The 22,188-nt window shown below is 41.2% G+C and overlaps 1 protein-coding gene across 1 annotated transcript in view; it reads right to left on the bottom strand.

The window, feature by feature from the left end:
* Window positions 1-21,485, bottom strand: part of JAK1 (Janus kinase 1) — a 40,198-nt gene extending 18,713 nt beyond the window's left edge. Inside the window, exons 1-11 of the mRNA XM_056845458.1 lie at window positions 21,412-21,485; window positions 18,427-18,628; window positions 16,345-16,468; window positions 13,360-13,513; window positions 12,772-12,935; window positions 8,736-9,072; window positions 6,796-6,978; window positions 5,553-5,710; window positions 4,565-4,688; window positions 1,610-1,799; window positions 648-754 (exon numbers count right to left, since the gene is read on the bottom strand). Coding sequence (XP_056701436.1) covers window positions 648-754; window positions 1,610-1,799; window positions 4,565-4,688; window positions 5,553-5,710; window positions 6,796-6,978; window positions 8,736-9,072; window positions 12,772-12,935; window positions 13,360-13,513; window positions 16,345-16,468; window positions 18,427-18,628; window positions 21,412-21,417 — 1,749 coding nt within the window. The 5' untranslated portion in view covers window positions 21,418-21,485. The remainder of the gene's footprint in view (window positions 1-647; window positions 755-1,609; window positions 1,800-4,564; window positions 4,689-5,552; window positions 5,711-6,795; window positions 6,979-8,735; window positions 9,073-12,771; window positions 12,936-13,359; window positions 13,514-16,344; window positions 16,469-18,426; window positions 18,629-21,411) is intronic.
* Window positions 21,486-22,188: the final 703 nt, after the last annotated feature.

Here is a 22,188-nt window from a genome sequence, read left to right as displayed (position 1 = left end):
GATCCTAGAGATACTTCAGCTGCATTGAGTCCATTACGGTGGACATAATTTAAAATTCTAATGTATTAGTAACTGGTATCTTATTTCCAATTAAAGGATATCAGTGTGCTTATATCAAATAATAAAAATTATTCAGTTTAGTGTGCCATATTTTTTCAGACTGCAAGCCACTTTGGACAGGGCAGCCTTTGTGCTATTTATTCTGAGGCTACAAACATGGTTTACAAACCTCAATACAATCATGCTATACATATGCTTATCAAAAATGTTTTAATGATACACTTCTGCATTAAAGCAATAATTAAAACAACACAATTTTAAAAACTTAAGCTGATGTAATCTCTCACCAAAAAAGCAATCTGGCCTGTTAACTCCTTTTCTAACAATAGGATATATCGAATGATCGACTACAGAAGCTTGCAGGATTGGTAAAGGAGGAAAAGATGTATGTTAACATTCCTTAAACACTAACAGATTTTAATACTAGTTATTTAACTACAGATGGTGTAAATGGGAGCAGGGTGGCTGAAGAACATAATACAAAAAATGTGATTCTATATCATCTTAGAAATTGGCGTTCACTATTTTTCATAAGACAAAACAACAGCATACATGCATGAAACAGTTGGAATTACACTGCTACTTACTTGGATTATTTCATCTTTGAGGATTCTATGGAAACTTAGCTGACCAAGTGAACATACTGGCTGCCACTCTTGAGATCTCTTTGTAGCCACTAACAAGTTAGAGATTTCTGCAAAGAAAAAAACCCTGTCTTCAAACAGATTCGTCTCTTAAGGAAGTGAGCACGCAAACATCCTATCCATACCAATTTCTCCACAACCCACCTCAGTTTTCCATTTTTCTATTGTGCTCCTGATGTTTCATTTACATGTAAATAAAGTAACTACAATATTTTTCACAAGGCTTTAGATTTTTTTCATTGTTACTGCATGTTCCCAACTGCAGGGAAAAGCAGCAGAGCCATAGAAAAGAGAAATCAAATATCTCCATAGGATCTATGTCTTCTTTTTACAGCCACAAAAGACAAGTTATTGTTTAAAGGATTCATAAGCCATGGTAGTTCTTTACTTGCAAGGAAACTGGAGGACAATGGTGGTAGGTAGGAGCACAAGTAAACTGGTGTTGAGACTACTAGAACATCAGGAAAACAGACTTCTTACAAACAGAAGCTGACACATTAATCAATCCTCAGGCATTGAAAAGATCTCAGGTTACATTAAAATGACTGATATATTTCTAACACTTTATCATTGGCAAATCGGAGTCTCTTAGGATGACATCATTTAGAACATGTGCACCTTGGACTGGCGCCCACCTTCCCACTGTAGCTCCTCACAACCTGAGAAGCTGATGCTGGGGGTTGTGGGGCTGTCACAAATAAAAGGGCTGTAGTGAGGATGATCACAAGCAGAGATCTTTGCTCCCCATCTTCCATCAGCAGAATATTGGCAAGACACAACCCATTATGCAGAAATATAGGAATGTCGATCTTCGAATTATGAGCACAAAATCAATTGAGACTAATAAATATTTATCCATGGGAAGAAGCCTTTTACAGAATATTAACTTAAACACAAAACGCTACCTCTTGGCTTTGGCTGACAGCACCTCTTGAGAGTGAAGACTATATTGTCTGTCCTAAGCATCTGTCCTTTTAAGTGATCCATTAGCTCTGTCAGAGTTGGAAAGAGCTTATCAGACCCATGCAAGACACATCCATCTTTCTTCATTTCAATCTGGAAGTTTTTGTACTGTTTAGGAGGAGTTAAGATTTGCTGTAGGGAAGTAAGAGAAGAGGAAAGATAGGCAGCAGAAATCAAGTGAACTACTGTCCCCAATGACAAATGAGAGCTACCCCCCTCAGAGGTACCAGTAAACGTAATCATTACAAACATATTTCTGAACTATTTTAATCTTAGATTATGGTCACCAACAAGTGGTCCTGAATTACAACACATGCTAAGAAGCAAAAAGTGACATGAACCTGTGTATCTAAAGCACTTCAAGTCTTCCTTCATCTTGCTTTAACAGACATTATTCCCACAAAATGGCACATTCTGTACTCCATGAATAATACCTCCAAAGTTTGGAAATCTTGCAATGGGCAAGAGACATTTATGTCTAAGCATGAATATAAACTGAGAAATGCAAGAAGAATGGATTGCATCAAAAACAATGACATTCCTAACACTTTAGTGTATGAAAAGCATGCAAAACCATGGGCAAATTGTCATTTACCATTACTACACATGCAGCTATTCTGCTGTGGAATTCACTTCGAAAGATCAGAATGTAAGGGAAGCCTTGACACATGAAACCAGTGATCCCTCTGGTTCAGTATCCTTTCTCACAGTGGCCAACCAATCATTCTGAACACAGACGTTTCCTTTAGTCACCATGGCTAGCAGCCACTGAGGGCTCTATTCACTACAAATTCTTCTTTTAAAGCCATCTTCACTAGTACCATAACTATATCCCCTGGCAGTTGTTCATACCACATTTTACAGTGGGTGAAGAAATACTACTTTTTGTCTGTTCTGAATCTATTGTCCAACAACTTCATTGGTTCCTGTAAATTGTAGTACTGCAGGAGAGGGAGAGAAAGGTTCCCTGTCTATCTTCTCTACCATGCATACCTTTATAAACCTCTCCCAGGTCCCCACTAGTATATTATTTCTAAACTGAAAAACCTCAGACTTCCTTTCCTTGACCCCTGGATCATCTGTGTTGCCCACTTCTGCACTTTTTCTAGCTCTGCATTTTTTAAATTTTATTTAAAACATTTCTATGCTGCCTTTTCATTCAACCCAGGGTCTCAAAACAGTGAACATCAAACATTAAAACAGCATTTAAACACACACACATATATAAATGTAAAACAAAATTCAAACAAAAAATATAAACACATAAAACAAGGGGAGCTAATGAGTTAATTAGAGAATGCCAAACAAAACAAACATAGTCTTCACCCACTGAGAGAAGTCAACGACAGAGGGAGATGGATAAATGCAGTTCTAAAGTTTTGATGCTATGACTAAGAAGACCCCTTCTAAGGATGCCAACAGTCTTGGACGACAGATGCACATGAAGCAGGGCCTATGAAGATGACTGGAGAAGTTGGATAGATTCATATCTCCTTGAGGTACAGCAACCAGAGCTGTACACAGCATTCTAAATGTCGCCACATCACACATATAAACAAAGGCATCACAATATCGCCCAACTTATTTTTAATCCCTTTCCTAATGATCCCGATGGTCTTTTCCACCCTTGCTGCACACTTGAGTCAATGCTTTTATCAAACTATGCGCTACAACCCCAAGATCTTTCCTTTGCTATCTCTCTGTGTGCACGTGTGTGTGTGTGTGTGTGTGTGTGTGTGTGTGTGTGTTAAGTGCCGTCAAGTCGCTTCCGACTCATGGCAACTCTATGAATGAAAGTCCTCCAGAATGTCCTATCTTTGACAGCCTTGCTCAGATCTTGCAAATTGAAGGCTGTGGCTTCCTTTATTGAGTCAATCCATCTCTTGTTGGGTCTTCCTCTTTTCCTGCTGCCCTCAGCTTTTCCTACCTATCTCTACCCATCAGCAAATATTTAAAGTTTGGACTTTTTGCTCCAATGTACAATGCGAATAAACGTATTTACTTATATTGAACTTAATGTAACATACTGTCACCCCTCACTCAACTTGAAGAGATTCTCTTGGAGCTCTTCACAATCCTATTTGTTTTTCCCCACCCTGAATAACCTGCAAACATGAGTACTACTCATCTCCAATCCCAGATCATTTATGAACAAACAGAACCAGACCCTTGCAGAAGCAACCCTTGCAGGAACATCCCCCCCCACCCCCCATCACAGGAACTTTACAATTGAGAGATAATCACATAATCACTGTATACTAGGTATACAAAGTTTGCATGCTTTTCATACGCTTTTCATGTATGGAATATTCTTTTTGAGGCAACTCGGAAGTCCCATATGGATGGGAACAAAGAGGACTTTTGTTTATCATATTACTCTGATTAAACCTGTCTCAATCCTTGCAGGTCCCACGGCTACTAACAAACTAATTAGTTCTCAAGAGCGATGTTTTCCATCACATGTTGCATCAGTCAAAATGTAATCTTCCACAGAAATTTCCAATCTGTTTAGTACTTTTGCAAATGAATGTTTTAGCTACACATACATGCCATCCCAATTAACAAGAAAAATACCTCATACAACAAGGAATCATCCAACATACTGAACTATGATTTATCAACTGCCAACACTTCCCTGTGCATTCCCTTCCCCCAAATAAAAGTAGGTGATGGAGCCCAGAGCCTGCCTAAACTTACCAAATCTGCTGCAGCCTCTTGGGGCTACTTCCAACATGAACATTCTTGGTACATGAACAAGCACCACGCAAGTACTAAATTCTCATGGGCACAAAGTTTGGAGCCATCAATGGCAAGTCTACAAATGGGCCTTCCTCAATCTAACTGGTCCAAATTAAGACCATTATAGAGCTCGAGAAATAAAACCAAGCCAACCATACCTGTGAGTATTCAATACACGTCACAGTTAAGAGAATATTGTTGAAGTCTGTACAGCTCCACCTCAGCACATACATCCCCTCCTCATTGCCTTCCTGCTTCAGCTTGTTCATAGCGTACTCCGTGCTGCAAGTTTTTAGAAATGAGACGTTATATTCAAGGGTGAGTTAGGTAACTGGTGTCATTTGTTGTAAGATAATGGGCATTTTTACAAATTGTGAAACAATGTGCTAAAAGAGAAGACATGATAAATATCCATTCATGCATTTCAAAAAGAGGTTGTATTGGAGCAAAAGAAGATGTTCCGAATAGAAATTCATGTCTCAGATGTAGGATATAATTAATTTTTTTTTTATAAAAGATAATAGAATGCTTACTTTACTCACACTTTCATAGACACAAGCTGGATTTCTCCGATTTGTACTATTGTTAAAAAGATTGTTAAACTGGCAAGTTAATCGCCTTATGTATGCCTCTTTATTACATGATGATTGTGCATTGCAATTACGTGCAGTTTTCTCCAGCCGCGTAACTCCCTTTGCATGTTAGCAGATCCTTAAGATAGGCAGGTGAGGTTTCCTGTGAGAAGCCATTTTATCTGAAATGTAACTGGGCAGGACACGCAGGAGATCCTTTCCAGTTGCTGCTTCCAAGCAGCAGAACACTCTCCCCCAGGAGGTGATATCAGTTCCTTCTCTTCAGGCCATCCTGAGCACACTAATAACTTCCCTATCCTGAAATGCCTTTGAACTGACCCATGAGACTGCACACTAGTTATTGCACACTGGGGTGGTTTGGTTTTAAATATTATTTAAATTGGTCTTGTATTTATGATTAAAATGAATACAGTGGTTTGCTTTAATCATGAAGGGTGGTTTTTCAGTAGTAGCAATCAAAAGTAAAAATTTTCAAGAGAAAACATGTAATCTCTTTACATAAGGATTACTGTCTATTTAGGAATATGAACTGCTTTGAGGACACAAAACTAACCAAATGGGGCCGTGGCATCCGTTTTTAATGTTGTGCTTTATTAAAGGTGGAGCAACGTCTGTGCAGAGATAGTGATGGGCATCTGCAGTTAGTCTGAAGTATCCATCCACCAAAGCAGCAAACGACAGAGCTTCTTCGTGGGAAGAGAGTACAAGTTCCTAAAATGGAATAATTCGATCAGGAGTTATTCTACTGTGGGTAAAATGCTACAAAAAGATTTGTCTGTCAAAAAGTTAAAGGAGCTGAGAGAAAGACAACATTCAGAAATCCATTTGTGTTCACATGAGAACATGAGAAGAGCCCTGCTGGATCAGAGCAGTGCTCCATCTAGTCCAGCATCCTGTCTCACACAGAGGCCAAGCAGTTCCTCTAGAGGACCAACAACAGGGTATAAAGGCCAAGGCCTTCCCCTGATGTTGCCTCCTGGTGCAAGTATTCATAAGAACATAAGAAAAGCCATACTGGATCAGAGCAAGGCCCATCAAGTCCAGAGTTAAAGTTCAGAGGTTTACTGCCTGTGAATATGGAGGTTCTCTTTAGTCACCATGGCTAGTAGCCGCTGATAGGCCTATCCCTCCATGAATCTGTCTAATCCCCCTTTAACAAGACATATGAAGAACCCTGCTGGATCACATTTTAACATTTATTTATAAACCTGTACTCTATCTTAACCACAGTCCTTGATGAAAATCATGATGTAGAAACAAGCAAACAATAAAATTGGTAGCAAAAATTAAATCAGCTGCAGATAAGTGTATGAGCGAGGGAGGGGTGGGCGGGCTGTGAAACAAGTTACCACCATCACCACCATAGGTCTTGAAATGCTTGCCAACATGGGCAAGCTGCACAACTTTTCTAAGAAGAGAGGTGTCTCTTTATGCGGGGAACTCATTTTGGATGATAAAAGGCCCGAAACCCTTCCCCATAGCTGACCTCTTAAGCAAAGGGCTTTTAAGCAGGACTTTTTCCACAGCTCTTATCAAGCAGGCTGGCTAATATGATAGGGGATATTGTTTTGAGATATGCAGGTCACAGATTGTGAAGGCTTTAGAAAGGTCAAAACAAGTACCCTGAAAGAGAAAAGCTCAGAAGTTAAAGGGACTCAAGCCCATTTCAAGTGCATGGTTGGGATGAAAGAGTCTAACACTGGTCAGTGATTGAGGACGTGGAGTTGGGGAAAGGGGGTATACCTGGACTCATTAACAGAATACACCTTGCACATCTAAGTACTCAGAGCACTTACCATCCTGTTGTTGTCTTGCCTGTAAGTACAGACTGTGCAGTCCTTGATCACAATGTGAGTAATTTCAAGAAAGTAAGAAAAACTGTTCCATTCCTCTTTGTTTTTTTCTTCATTTTTCTTGACTTTGCTGGCTGACTTTTTTTTCTTTATTTTGTGTTTCTCTTTCTCATTCGGTGCAACCTGGTTGGAAATAAATCATGAAGATTAAAATTGGGAAGGGGGAAGAGGACCCTATGAAAATGGTGCTGGAAAAAGATGTTTGTATATACAGAATACACACACACACACACAAAGATTAGTCAAAACACTGATAGATAACATGGAATTAAAATGTAACAATAGTGCTTGTGTAGACACATGGACACTCTATGCAAGAGTGAGCATTTTATCAGTGAATTAGATGACTCTCTGCTCTGAAGTCAACTTCCTCTATGCAAGGCTCTTAGCACTGCAAGATGATCCACGCCAGTGATTAGCAACAGCTTTTATAATCTTGTAAGCTAGAGCCTAGATGTCAATAGTAGGAATATTTGTGAAATTAGCAGCAAGTAGCCAAGCACTTCCCCCATCAATTTCGGAAACTTTCCTTCAACTTAAATGAAAGAGAACAGCCACCTAATCTGAAGAAACTTTACTTAGGCTGGAAAAATTCAAATTTTGTTTAGCAGACATGTAGGATACTCTGAAAAAGTGTATACTGCTAGATTTACTTATATAAATTAAAATATTTTATACTTTCAATCAAAAAATAGCTAATGAAACTCTACAGAGTAATGTGATATCGGTGACGTAACATAGTCATGAAGAAAGGTACTAAATACATCTGCTGGTCATTGCAATGGGCAACTTTCAGTACCGTTTTCTTGCAGCTGTATCTTTGATACCAAAAAGATGCTTTCAATAAGGTCTTAAGAATTTACACTAATGTTTTCCCCAGCCCCATGGTGCAGAGTGGTAAACCGAAGAACTGCAGTCAAAGCTTTGCTCACGATCTGAGTTCGATCCCGACGGAAGTCAGGACTCAGCCTTCCATCCTTTTGAGGTTGGTAAAATGAGCACCTAGCTTGCTGGGGGTAAAGTACAGACTACTGGGGAAGGCAATGGCAAACCACTCCATAAATGACGTCATGATGTGACGTCACCCCATAGGTCAGTAATGATCCCATGCCTGCACGGGGGACTGTGTGTGTGTTAAGTGCCGTCAAGTCGCTTCTGACTCATGGCGACCCTATGAATGAAAGTCCTCCAAAATGTCCTATCTTTGATAGCCTTGCTCAGATCTTGCAAATTGAAGGCTGTGGCTTCCTTTATTGAATCAATCCATCTCTTGTTTGGTCTTCCTCTTTTCCTGCTGCCCTCAACTTTTCCTAGCATGACTGTCTTTTCCAGTGACTCTTGTCGTCTCATGGCGTGACCAAAATACGATAGCCTCAGTTTAGTCATTTTAGCTTCTAGGGTCAGTTCAGGCTTGATTTGATCTATAACCCACTGATTAGTTTTTTTGGAAGTCCACGGAATCCGTAACACTCTCCTCCAATACCACATTTCAAAGGAATCTATTTTCTTCCTATCAGCTTTCTTCACTGTCCAGCTTTCACACCCATACATAGTAATAGGGAATACGTTAAGGATGTGTCTTGATGGCCAGTGACACATCCTTACACTTCAAAATCTTTTCTAGCTCCTTCATGGCTGCCCTTCCCAGTCTCAATCTCCTTCTGATTTCTTGGCTGCATTCTCCCTTTTGGTTGATGGTGAAGCCACGGGGGACTACCTTTACCTTTTTCCCCAGCAGGAAGCTTCCCTCTCTTTCCAAAGACTAAAAACAAAATTACAGTGGGTTCACCAAAGCTGAAACGTCTAAACTCTTACGATTTTTTTTAGCAACTAATGTTTTTGCTTAGTCAACCCTTCCCTAGCATACTTACAACACTTACAAGTGGTTTGAGCCTCCACTGGATTCCATGATTGCCTGTTACCATAACTTCATACTGTGGAAGGGTGTCAGGGTCACTCAAGTTAAAGCTTTTCTCATTCTCAGATGAAATCAGCAACAAGGAGGTCTCAAATACTTCCGCTCCGTAACGCTTTGTTAATGTTTCCATTGTTGACAAGTATTTCACCTTCAGATCATGGGGTGAAACACTGCTGTCACAAATGGTCTTGTTGTTAAATTCCTTTAGGAAATCTTTGAAAACATTGTTTATCCGTATTCTGGTTAAGAAGTTCCTTTGTTTAATGGTCTTGTTTAGAGTTTCAGGAATATACCGTCTGTAGCTAAGGGGAGAAATGGAAGAAATAAACATATTTATTGTTTCTGTTAATATCCTCCTTACTTCTCAGTTGCCAGTAGGGATAACAGAAAAGCTTCAAATTAAAAGACCTTGGGATAAAAATACAGCACAAACACCACAAACAAGTTGTAAGCATATTTGAAGGCTTAGGGCACAATGTACTCATATTTCTTTAAAAGGTTTATATCTCAAGTAGCAATAAAAGTTGAAGTCTGTTTACAATCTGTTATAATACACAAGTAAACAACACCATAACTAAATGAAAACCAACAATACCAAAAAGCTGCAATAAGAGAAGGCAAGGGTGTCATAATCAATAAAAATCACCCATCATCCCTCACCAAAAGCCTGGGAAGAAAAAAATGCTGTCGCCTAGTGCCTGAAATGTAAGATTAGGAACTAGATGAAAGGCTCCAAGGAAGAAATTTTGTACGAACAGCTCTGCATCAGAATTACATATGTCTAGTAGGCACAGTATTGGTGTGTCTTTCTCCCCTCCCCATCCATCTCTTAGCAGAGTGAGGCAAAGAAACAGGATTCCTGTCCATGATCACAGCAAAAGCACAAGGTGCCAGCAGAGTGATAGGATCACGTCCAATCTTATAACATTTACTGTGGAAAATGGCTAAACTAGAGAGGAGCCAAGCCTTGCCGACTACGGAGCTACCAGATCGGTAACCCTTTGGAATAGCACTTTGGTGGTTTTGGTCTTTTTTTGTCTGATCTGACACAAAGGGTTTCCACTACAGATACAGAATCAACTGGATGGGATTGGTCTGGTGGAATGCCACAGGGTTCTAATCTCCCACCCATGCTCTTTAAAATCTGTATTGCTGCTGAATAAGATTGTCTGGAGATTTGGGGATGGATGTCATCATTAGTAGGCAGATGACACCCAGCTCTACATTTCATCATCTGAGCCTTCAGATCTTTATAGTCCTTCACGGCTTGAGGCCCACATATCTGAAGGACTGTCTCCTGTGTACCAACAATGGTGTTCAGGCTGCCACCTACAGGCTGTTCCCTCAGAGTGGCCTATCTGGCATTGACTAGAGCCTGGGCCTTGTCCATCATGGCTCCTGTCATGATTCAAAGATGTAAGATGCTTTGAAGCTCATCAGGAGGCCCTAGGGTCCTGAAAGTCATTTGCTTTCCCAGGGAAGAGAAACATAAAATGCACCAAGAGGTCAGGGAGTGGAGATACGTTTCCACAGGGAGATAACTATTTGTTCTACCTGCCAGGAAGGGCAAGATGGCGAGCTGTTGTAAAACATGATCTGGGTACTGAGACATGTGGAACGTGCACCCTTAGTTGATTGGGAGATTGGGGTTCACCTTTCCACGTGGGGGTGAGTTCCCTAAATCTAGATTGGGTAAGAGACTTCCCACCAGTTAAGGCAGGAAGGGTTAAAAGGTTGGAAACATCCTAATACATTGTTTGAATGCTAGGAATCAGATCCCCTTACATGGAGAAGGCAGGGGTCAGGATTTGCATTTGCTCTACAGACATCCAGGGAGGAATTTCGGAGGTAATTTTTCTGTATTGTTAAGTTTAGCTTAGTGTTATGTTTCCCTGCTCTTTTCCTTAGATCTTAGTAGGCATGATAGTTATTTTGTCCCTGTCTTGTCCTTCAGCTTAACCTGTAGCAATGAAGTTCTCCTGTTTAAGAGAGCAGATTCAATTCCTCCTTGCACACCTTAGCCACTCATTTGTGCTAAACACACATGCATAGAGGGAGGGCTGAAGTAATTGGAGAAGGCAGCCTTTATCAGTGTTCCTCAAGTCACTGGTAACATGGGAGGCTGGATGGTAGCTCCCACTCTGCGGAATGGGCAACTGAAGAGCTATGGGGAGTTCCCTCACAAGAGTTCTTTAGGATGGCCTATGAATAGCAGGCATCTATTTTGGGGTGGGGAGTTATTTGAAGTTTGTGGTTTTATTTTGGCTTTAACTTCCAATGTTTTAGTAACTACTATAAGCCACTTTTCCTGCCCTGGATAGCCCAGCCTAGCCTGATCTCGTCAGATCTCAGAAGCTAAGCAAGGTCAACCTTGGCAAGTATTTGGATGGGACAACTCTGAGGACGTGGAGCAGGGATGGGGAACCTCAGGCCCAAGGACATTTTTTGTGGCCCTCGGGAGCTCCGGGGCCCTGCCGCGGAGGCGTGGTGCAGGGCGGCCCTCCCTGAGGCCACGGCTTGTTCCTGGGGCCACGGCTTGCAGGGGCGCTGCGGCGCCCTTTGGCTGCCCTCCAGGGGAGGAGGGGGGAGAGGGGGTGCCCTCCAGGCCTTCTCTGCGTGGCCTCCCCTGGGGTTGCCAACCTCCAGGTGGTGGCCAGAGACCTGGCAACCCTAGCCTCTCCCCCACCACCAGGAGATCTACACCTGGTATGGCCCCCGAATGATGTTATAAATGTACAAATGGCCCTCGGCAGGAAAAAGGTTCCCCACCCCTGACGTGGAGGAAGGCACTGGCAAACCACCTCTGAACATCTCTTGCCTTGAAAACCCCACCAGGGGTCGCCATAATTCAGATGTCAAAACTGCTGATATCATACTGCCCTTGTACAAATCTATGGTGAGACCACACCTGGAATACTGTGTACAGTTCTGGTCACCACACCTAAAAAAGGATATTACAGAGCTTGAGAAGGTGCAGAAAAGAGCAACCAAAATGATTAGGGGACTAGAGCAACTGTCCTATGGAAAGCAGTTAGGATGCTTAGGGCTGTTTAGCTTGGAAAGAAGGCGGCTAAGGGGAGACATGATAGAGGTCTATAAAATTATGCATGGTTTGGAGAGAGTGGACAGGGAGAAGTTTTTCTCCCTCTCCCCTAATACTAGAACACGGGGTCATCTGCTAAAGCTGGAGGGCGAGAGATTCAAAACAGATAAAAGGAAGTATTTTTTGACCCAACGCATAGTTAAATTGTGGAACTCCCTGCCCCAGGATGTGGCGATGGCTGCCAGCTTGCTTTAAGAGGGGAGTAGATATATTCATGGAGGAGAGGGGTATTCATGGCTATTAGTTAGAATGGATACTAGTCGTGTGTGTGTTAAGTGCCGTCAAGTCGCTTCCGACTCATGGCGACTCTATGAATGAAAGTCCTCCAAAATGCCCTATCTTTGACAGCCTTGCTCAGATCTTGCAAATTGAAGGCTGTGGCTTCCTTTATTGAGTCAATCCATCTCTTGTTGGGTCTTCCTCTTTTCCTCTGCCCTCAACTTTTCCTAGCATGACTGTCTTTTCCAGTGACTCTTGTCGTCTCATGACGTGACTAAAATACGATAGCCTCAGTTTAGTCATTTTAGCTTCTAGGGTCAGTTCAGGCTTGATTTGATCTATAACCCACTGATTTGTTTTTTTGGCAGTCCACGGAATCCGTAACCCTCTCCTCCAACACCACATTTCAAAGGAATCTATGTTCTTCCTATCAGCTTTTCTTCCTTACTCTCTAGTATCAGAGGAGCATGCCTATTATTTTGGGTGCGGTGGAACACAGGCAGGACGGTGCTGCTGTACTCGTCTTGTTTGTGGCTTCCTAGAGGCACCTGGTTGGCCACTGTGTGAACAGACTGCTGGACTTGATGGGCCTTGGTCTGATCCAGCAGGGCCTTTCTTATGTGCCTTGATGCCCCCCCCCAAGCCTCCTGAGGTACAATAAAGAACGAATATGACTCACCTGACATCCTTGAGAAGTTCCGGCAGCCTCATGTTGTTTTTTATTGCATAATGGGAGATAGCAAGGACAGCCATGCCCAGGCATTCATTTTCAATTTCATGAACCTCCTGATCGTTTTTAGGATCCCGAACAGGTGCAAAACATCTCACCAAATCATTTTGCCCCTTAATAGAGAAGTGACAGAATCCTATTTTAACTGAATGTATATTTGAATAATATCAATTATCAAATATTTTATGCATTGCATAGAATAGCACCATAGGCAACAAAACAGCAATGTGATAAATGATACAGCACCACATACAGTGAAGCAGCAAGATCTATAGGCACTTTAGAGCATATACTTGACTATTCTGCAAGATATATTTTGTTTAGAATGGCAAGAGAGGTCCAAATGTATTATGCTGAAGTTCACAGTAGTGTACAGCTGCTCATTAAAAAAAATGGAAAACAATACACAAAATGATCAGGGCAACACTCAAAAAGGCTACAGAACAAAGATAATTTGTACAAAGTTATTTCATTAAAGACTGGATATTAATGTAACAAAGTATAAAATGACATAATTCTTTCCTACAAGTTACCTACCTGTGCAAAAATATATTCTAGTGAATTTGCATCAAGGAGAGGTGTGCCTTCGTGCACCTGTTTTTTTTCATACGAATTCTTTGATCTCTTTGGAAAATATCTCCAAACAGATGGTTCATTTTCATTTGTCCCATGCCAATTAGTAAAGTAAAACCTTTAAAAAATAATTAAGTGTAAATATTTTTTTGGCTATACACAAATGATTTAACTAAAGAACAAGCGAAGCAAACATTATACCAATACAACTGTGTCAAAAAATATCATGAGCAAGCGGTATGTTTCACGGCTGCTTAATTATGATTGCCAACAGAACTAGGAAACCCAAAACTCATATCCTAAATCACCTAACCATACTCTTACAGCTTACAAACCCCACAAGTCCACCTTCCTTGTAAAATCCATAGTCCGCAATCTGTTCGTCCTCCTCCAATACATACTGGCCTCTCGTCTGGGCAAGTTCTGAACTTGAGATACTGCTGTACGGAGATGCAACAGCTGGCCTGGAAGCTTTATTTGGGCTGGGAGGCCATGCAACCCTGTGATACAGCACTGTCCAATTGTACACTTGGCACAGCCAGGGTGAGTTGCTACACAAAAATGTACTTACCACTGGAAGCTTGACATGAGTACTAATATGCAACTTAAAAACAGACAGGCAAGAAATGTTTGGTCATTTTGCCATATTTTAATATTTCAACATTCCAGTTTTAATTATAAAATATCAAAGAAATTAGAGCAAACACAAAAACAAATACCGGTAGTACAGTACTTTAATCACAAGGAGCTTCTTTATTTTGAAACATTAATATCCTGCTTTTCTGCAATATGTTTCCCTGCATAGCACTCAAGAAGATAAAAACTAAGTTACAGTGCAATCCTAAAGGAGGGGCCAGAGCTGTTCAGGAGCCGGCGTGAACCCAATGCCAGCAGGGATGCCGGCACAGGGCCACTTATGTCTGCTCTGGCTCCGGTTCCGGCCACTTGATATTCTCCTCCTGGGGGTTAAGGGACTCTTCTTGAACAGCCTGGGAGGTAGGATCTGAAGCCAGACTGGGAAACTGGTAAAAAGTGCCCTCTTCTTGTGCCAACAGAATTACCACTTCACTGGCATAAGTACTGCTATACCAACAGAACGGCTATTTTGGATCTAATCCTATCGTGATATCAGACCCAAACTACCTGCCAGAAAGCTCTTGCAGTACACCCTTCTTCCCAGCATGCCAATTTTATTTAAATTAGCATATTATATTGGTCAAAGGGTTTGGGACTGTGTTCCCTCAAAGGAGTGTGCATTATCTAATGCTATCAAGGATGGATTCTGGCACAAAAAGCAACTAAAACGTTACTATATTACAAGGCTGATTGTATCTTGGTTGCCCTCTGCTGCAGGCAGATAGAGTGATCTGCCTGCAGCAGACAGCAGAAGAGGGCAACCAACAATCAGCCTTGTGCCAGAATCCATCTTTGATTTACAGTTTGATTAGTTAAAAGACGGAGTGTTCTCATATAGTAAATAATTTGCTCTGGATATCAATTATTATGGGAACTCAGTCTTCAGCACTTCTATGTTGGAAAACATCCAGCACTTCTATGTTGGAAAACATCCATCCATATTTAATATCTAGCATAACACAGCTAAGCTTAGATCAATATTTCTTGCCACTGTTCTCACTGGCTACAACGTCATTAAATACACTTACATTTGATGAAGACATTAGCTCAAATTCTAAACACTATTAAAATATAAAGCACAGAATATGCTTTTACTGTAACAATCTCCACTACTAACTTGATAAAAGCCAAGTAAGGAAATTACATTTTTAAAGGGCACTCAGATAAGAAGGGGTGTCATCCTATTTATATGGAGTTATGCCAGAGCTAAATAGAGTCGCTTGCAAACTCAATGATTCGTATTTCGTCACTGTGCTCCCAACTCCCACTCCCATGTGCAATACAGGGGAATAATGCTACTGACCTACTTTGCAGGGTTATTGCTACAGATTACTAATATATGTTTCCTTTGAATGCTGCAGCATTCCCTGGCACCAGCATAAGCGGCCCAGCGCCAACATGTGCCCATGTGGATGGCGCAAGTGGCACTTATACCAGTGCAGGGGCCACGCCAGCTCCAAAGGCCTTTTGCCCCCCTCCTTCAGGATTGCTCTGTAAGTCTTGGAAATATAAAAACATATCTTGTTTATTACTTTGACACTTTGTTTATTACATTTTCATATCTACTCTCCTGCTTTACATACCTGGGAAATAAGTCCTCTCATGAATGAGAAAGAACTCAGAGAGAGAAGCTCTTTGCACACACATTAGCAGCCTCCTCTGTTTTTACTTAAAAAATATTGTTAAGATATGGCCTACTTATCTCTGCACAAAACTTTCCCAAACTACAGATATAGCGCTTTGTAATGTGCATTTTTAATATTGAATGACTATCATCACTCAGAAATATTTCAAGCTTTCAATATTTGAGCTTGACCATTTTTTAAAAGTCCATTGCTCATATAAAATGTAAATCCCTACAGATTATAAGAAATGTCAGATCCTTTTTATTACAGTTTCAGTGAGCTGCTTATTATTTATAAATTTCATTTATTAGCCACTTGACAACCACTGCAGGACTAGGAACTGGAAGCCCTAAATACAAACCCCATTCAACCACAAAGCTCTTGGGAGCAATTACTCTTTCTCAACCTGATCTACCACACAGGGTTTGTAAAAGATTTATACTCTGCTTTTCTTCCCCAACGTGCCTCATAGCATCAAACAGGATTTTGGCACAATTCGTTTTGGCACAAGCAGCAAAAACAATTCCCCCCCCCCAACCACTGCAGTCATTAGACTCTCTTAGAGAGGATCCCCTGCACAACAGCGTGAAGATTGGCTGTATTTTAAAACAAAATGAGCTAGGTGTCGTAAGGAGGGAAACAAAACTGCAGGTTGCAACAATAATCTTTCTACAGAATCTCATATTACCTCATACGATAATGAACACGGAGTACAGTTTTGTCCTCTATTTGGAAGACATGGTTTGGTGCATACCACAAATTTCTTTTTTCATCAAAGAGTGCAAACAGATTGTGGCACAGTGGAGATATTGCTGCAAAAAGAAAATAAAACTTATCAGATCAGTGGGTCTACCCTGAAGCACACATACAAATGTGTCTTGCCAACTCCTAAAATGGAAAGATTTTAAAAGTTGTTTCGACATTTCAAAGTGGCTATACTTCTGTAAAGATGTACATGAACTGTTTTTATAGCCTGCTGATTGCATCAGTTATTAAAATGTAGCAAAAGTTGGTTTCAAGTTTTAGCTGTAGGAGGCTACAAAACATTGAAAAGTTAGTAAAACTCTGATCTAAATAACAAGAGAACTATATTTCAGAGGACTATTCACTGTACAATGCCCCCATATTATAAGAATGTAAATACTGGTTGCCAGTTTCACGGAATTTGGGAGCAACAGAGTTCATATAAGGGAATACATTTGAAAGATATCAAATCCAGGATCTTTTGGGGTGTTACTTCCCAAAAAGATTACCTCCAACAAGATTGGGAGCTGGTCTTGGATTCACACACTTTCCTATCTTTACCCTCTCACACTGTAAAAAGAAAACAATGCCCAACCAGTCAATCTCTCAATTATATAACTTTCTCAATAATTCAATGTAAATTCTTTTTAGTGTATTAGAGAGATCCCACCTTCAAATAAACCAAAGACCTCCTGAAGTGCTCTGCTTGAGACTTGATCCTGATCTCACCATATGTACAACTAAGGGAAGGGATGATTTAACATCTAAACGGGTCATCAGTGAAATTCACCAACAAAAAGTGAATTAATACGAGTAATTCCGGACCTTTCTTCAAGATACATTCCTAGAGCCCAGCAGTGCAGAAAATTTCCTTATCGGGGACATGTCACTTACCCATTAACTCTTACAATTATGCCACCATGATGGATAGCTGTGTTAGTCTGTCTGTAGCAGTAGAACAGAGCAAGAGTCCTGCAAGCTTTTGTGAGTCATAGCTCACTTCTTCAGATGCAGAATTATTTTACCAGAGAAGACACTAGCATTGTGCTATACACAGGCTAGAACACTACAGACAAGTGTTTGACAGCTCTGAAACCCAATTAGCATGAATAATAAATGGGCTTTAAGTATTCGTTGTTATTTATTATAAACCATTTTCATTTAGCAGCCATGATTAGCAGGTACATTCTTGAAGTCTGCCCAAGAGATCTTCACTGTTCATAAACAATGAGTCAAAAAGGACAGGGCATATTAAAGAGGGGCCACTGGAGAGATGGGGGAAAGTGCAGCTCTTTTACACACGGACCCCACACTGGACAGACAAAACAGAATTCTCTGTTTTCAATTCACAGGGGCTTGTAGAACAGAAGAGGGTAAGAAGTATTGTAACACAATCTTTAGAAGGAAAAAGATACATAAAGTGACACAGAAGAGCATTCTACTGAAAACAACAGAGCCATTAAAATGGCACTATCCCGAAGGCTGAGTCTTGCTCTGTAGAACTTATCACCACAGTGGAAATTCCTGACCAACTCTAGATCCATCGGAGAAGACAATGCTTGGTCAAAATGATTCTTCAAACCATGGTCTCAAGGGGCAGAAATGAGCTATCGGGTTGCACGCACTCTTCCCTTTTTGTGGCCTTTCAACTTCTTAAGAATTAACATTTGACGGTCTTATTTAGAGAGAAATGTTTTCAAAACAATGCTGTCACGACAGAAAACAAATAGTTGTGCTAAAATGGAAGCTGCACAGGCAGGGGAGCAGAAGGTAATAGCCTCCTTCACAGGGTTTATGTAAGGGTTAAATGGAGAAGGGAACAACAATGCTATAAGATGCTCTGGGTCCCCGTAGGGAATAAAAACGGGGTATAAATAGCTAAATACAAAGAGATGCTCTAATAGCAAAACAAGGATTTCAAACAAGAAAAGCTTTTGGGAAAAGTTTCCCTTCCACACCCAAAACTACCCAAGTTTGCAGAATACACTTTTCCTGTGCCACTACTGGTAATTAATGCAATACTCACAGCATTTTTGGGCAGCTTCAATGCAAAGGTCCTCTGCTGTGTACTTGCCATATGTATACCTAAGAGAAGGCTTCTCTTGTAAATAGAGTACTACTTCCAGTCCTTGCTCTTGAGCATCTGTATTCAGTTCTGTATTTCTCTTGGAGCTTCTCATTTTTGCACAGAAAGCCATAGCTTTGCAGTCTCCTTTTACATTTATATACTACACATAAAAAGAGGAAATTACAAAATACTTTAATATTTTATTGTTATCTGTTCCCATACAATGCAGCTTAAAGCTAAAGGCATGTGCGTGTTTTGCTGTACACAGGAATGCAGAATAAATATAGAATGTAGGAAAAAGCCTATCATATTCTAATAGTGGATTAAGCCAAATCTTTGGATACTTAAATCCAGTTACTAGTACTGTGAATGGGAAAGACAGATCTTTCTACAAACTTGAAAAGGGGCCCAGGTGTGCAGAAAAATGTGAAATCTTTTTTTAAAATTCATTGGGCGGGGTTTAAAAAACCCACAATGATAAAAGTAATGCCTGTAGCTTTAAGCAACGGATTCCCTCAGTAGCTGTTCCTAGGCAACCACAGTATTCTAGGCTGGGTTCTCTCAGTAAAAGGCAGGGGAGGGCCCTTTCCAGGCCTATTTTGGCCTTTGCGGGAGAACTCATTTGGGGGGCAGACCTGACTAGGTTAGCCAGCTTCAGGTGGGGAAATTCCTGAAGATTTTATTGCGGAGTCTGAGGAGGGCAGAATTTGGGCAGGGGAAAGGCTTTACCAAGACATAATGCTACAGAGTCCACCCTCAAAAACAGCCATTTTCTCCAGGGGAACAGATCTATGTCGTCTGGAACTCAGTAGTAATTCTGGGAGATCTTCAGGTCCCACCTTCTAGGAACCGTGTCTGGGCTGATACAAGATGGCACATGGATTCAGAGTGGGAGAGGTGGCCCTTTTAAGTATGAACATCAGCGTGATTATCTGCATCCTAGTGTACAAAAAAGGACCACATCATTGAAGAGTAGCTCCCAATACCCTCATTCTCCAAACGGTCGATATCAGGGGTGTCAAACTGGAGGCCCGAGGGCCGCATCTGGCCCCCAGAGGGCTTTTGCCTGGCCCGCAGAGGTAAGGGAGCTAGTCCCCCTTTCCCCCCTCCCAAGACCTTTTCTGGGCTTCCTGGGGCCAGCAATGGCCCAGCGCGCCTGCCTGAAGACTCCCCCCTCTTTCCCCAGGCTTGCACGGGCCGGATCAGGACCCGCGTGCCTGCCTAAAACCTCCCCCCTCCCTTCCCAGGCTTGCACGGGCCGGATCAGGACCCGCGCGCCTGCCTGAAGGCGCGCCTGCACCCTGCAAGCACAGCCAAGATCCTTCCCCCTCCCTCTTTGTCTTTCTGTCCCTCTTTCATTCTTTTTCTTTCTCTCTTCTCACTTTCTCTCTCTCTCTTTATCACTCTGTCTTTCATTTCTCCCTCTTTTTTCTGTCACTCAATCTTTCTTTCTCTACCTTTCAGTACTCACTCACTCCTTTCTTTCTTTGTCTGACTTTTGTCTTTCTTTCTCTCCCTCTCCCCCTCTCCTCTGTTTCACTTTTTCTGGCTCTCTCTTTCTCCCTCTTTATTTCTCTTTCTCTTTTCTCTCTCTTTCTCCCTGTCTTTCTGGACTGGGAGAGAGGTGCAGGCTCACCAATCAAGGCAGCCAGCCCTCCCCTAGTCCAGATCTGGGCTGGTGAGTCTGCTGTGGGCTTGCCAGCCAAGGCACCCCTACCCCACCCCCATCTAGGTCTGGCCTGGTGAGCCCACTGCAGGTTCACCAGCTCCCTGGTGTAAAAATTTTAACGGAATTAATGGAAGGGACTAGAGATACAAACTTCATAGAAGACACTTTCAAAGTCAATTAATGATATTTTTTACTTTATTTTTTTACTTAAAATACAAACATACTTTACAAAATAACAATAAGACTGTTAAATAAAAGAAAATGCTGTAAGAATGTTATTGTTGTAAACTTGTTTGTGTTTTAAGTAAAAAACAATATCATTAATTGACTTTGCCTGTGTCTTTTGTAGTTTGTATCTCCAATATCTGGCATTACATATGCTATTTATTTATTTATTTATTTATGCACACATGGTCTGGCCCGACCAAGTGACATTTACGTTATATCCAGCCCTCCTAACAAATGAGTTTGACACCCCTCGTCTAAATGAATAGAATGATCAACAACATCAACTGACCGATCAAGCAATATTTATAGAGTACAATTTTCCTTGTTCGCCTGTAGACATGGATCATCCATTGGTGCAATTAAAGCCATCTATATCTTATAAACAGACCTAAGGAAAGCCAGGCTAAAGTGGGTCAAGGGGAAAAGTGTCATTCAGGTTTGCCTGAAGTTGGCCCGTTGAGAACAATGGAACCACAACAAGAAGCGTTAGTTCAGTCATAGTTATGTGTGGGCTACCATATAAACATCTTTGGAACAACTTCTGTACATATTCATTCTTTACATCATAAATTTAGTCAAACAGATGGCTGCAACAAAAAGGAACAAATTTAGTATCTTATGGGAAGACGGCACTCCTGTCCTTGCAAAGCACTTCAATAAAATTAAACAGTCTCGGTTTGGAAATCAGCTCGAAGTTACGACAAGGCATAATTAATTTCTTATAGTGCATGGTTTTGTTTACAGTTCTTTCAAGCTGTGATGGCATTAAAACAGGCTTAACTAGTGTTGCCAACCTCCAGGTGGTGGCTGGAGATCTCCTGCTATTACAACTGATCTCCAGCTGATAGAGATTAGTTCACCTGGAGAAAATCGCCACTTTGGCAATTGGACTCCATGGCATGGAAGTCCCTCCCCTCCCCAAACCCCACCCTCCTCAGGCTCCCCCCAAAAAACCTCCCGCCGGTGGCAAAGAGGGACCTTGCAACCCTAGGCTTAATGCTCATAAGTATCTGAGCAAGTGACAATGATACACACAAATCACATACCGGCATTTATATGAATGTCCGATCCTCCAAGCCAGCAGAATGGTCTCTTCAAACAATCCAAAACTCATTCAGTCCTGGTTGAAACCAAAGAGAAATAATGTAATTTCACAAGAGGATAGAGTACTACAGAACTGCAAGAATAAAATTTTTTTTCTAAAGCCCAACTCTGGCAAATCAAATGTTTATTTAACCAAAAAAGATTCTCTCTAAGGGAGTGCTGAATTCTGATTACAGCAAAGTTAAAGAACAAAGCAAAATAAGAATTCATGTGCACACAGACATTTGAAAATTGCCAAGTGATCACTTTACAAACTGACATGTTAACCAAAACGACTCTTTATATGAACCATGGACAGAGTTTCAAAACACAAAGGAATTATGATATAGTGCAGTATTTTTCACCTTTTCAGTTTGGAAGACCACTTTTAAATACCAGCCAGCTAAATGGGACTCACTTCCACTTCATTTTTTACTATGTGTATGTTTTTGCTTCTCTCATCTCTCCCAAGAGTCAACTTGCCTTTTCACATGCCCCCCCACCTCCCTACCCTTCTCTTTAAAATGGTTCTTTAAATGGACCAAAAATGTGGTTTGTGCTCTTGGTACAACCCACCTTGGTACAACCCACCTCACAACACAGGTTTGGTCTTGGCCCTATAGTTAGAAGCCTAGTGGTCAGAACACTGACCTTGCTTCTGGATGATACGGCACTTAGAAGATGTTTGGAAATTCCACAATATAAAATGCTCTCTCCATTTTTTGTACAATTACTATTCA

This window comes from Euleptes europaea, chromosome 2, assembly GCF_029931775.1.
Source record: "Euleptes europaea isolate rEulEur1 chromosome 2, rEulEur1.hap1, whole genome shotgun sequence".
Classification (NCBI taxonomy): Eukaryota; Metazoa; Chordata; class Lepidosauria; order Squamata; family Sphaerodactylidae; genus Euleptes; species Euleptes europaea.
This window is presented reverse-complemented; position numbering and strand designations above follow the sequence as displayed.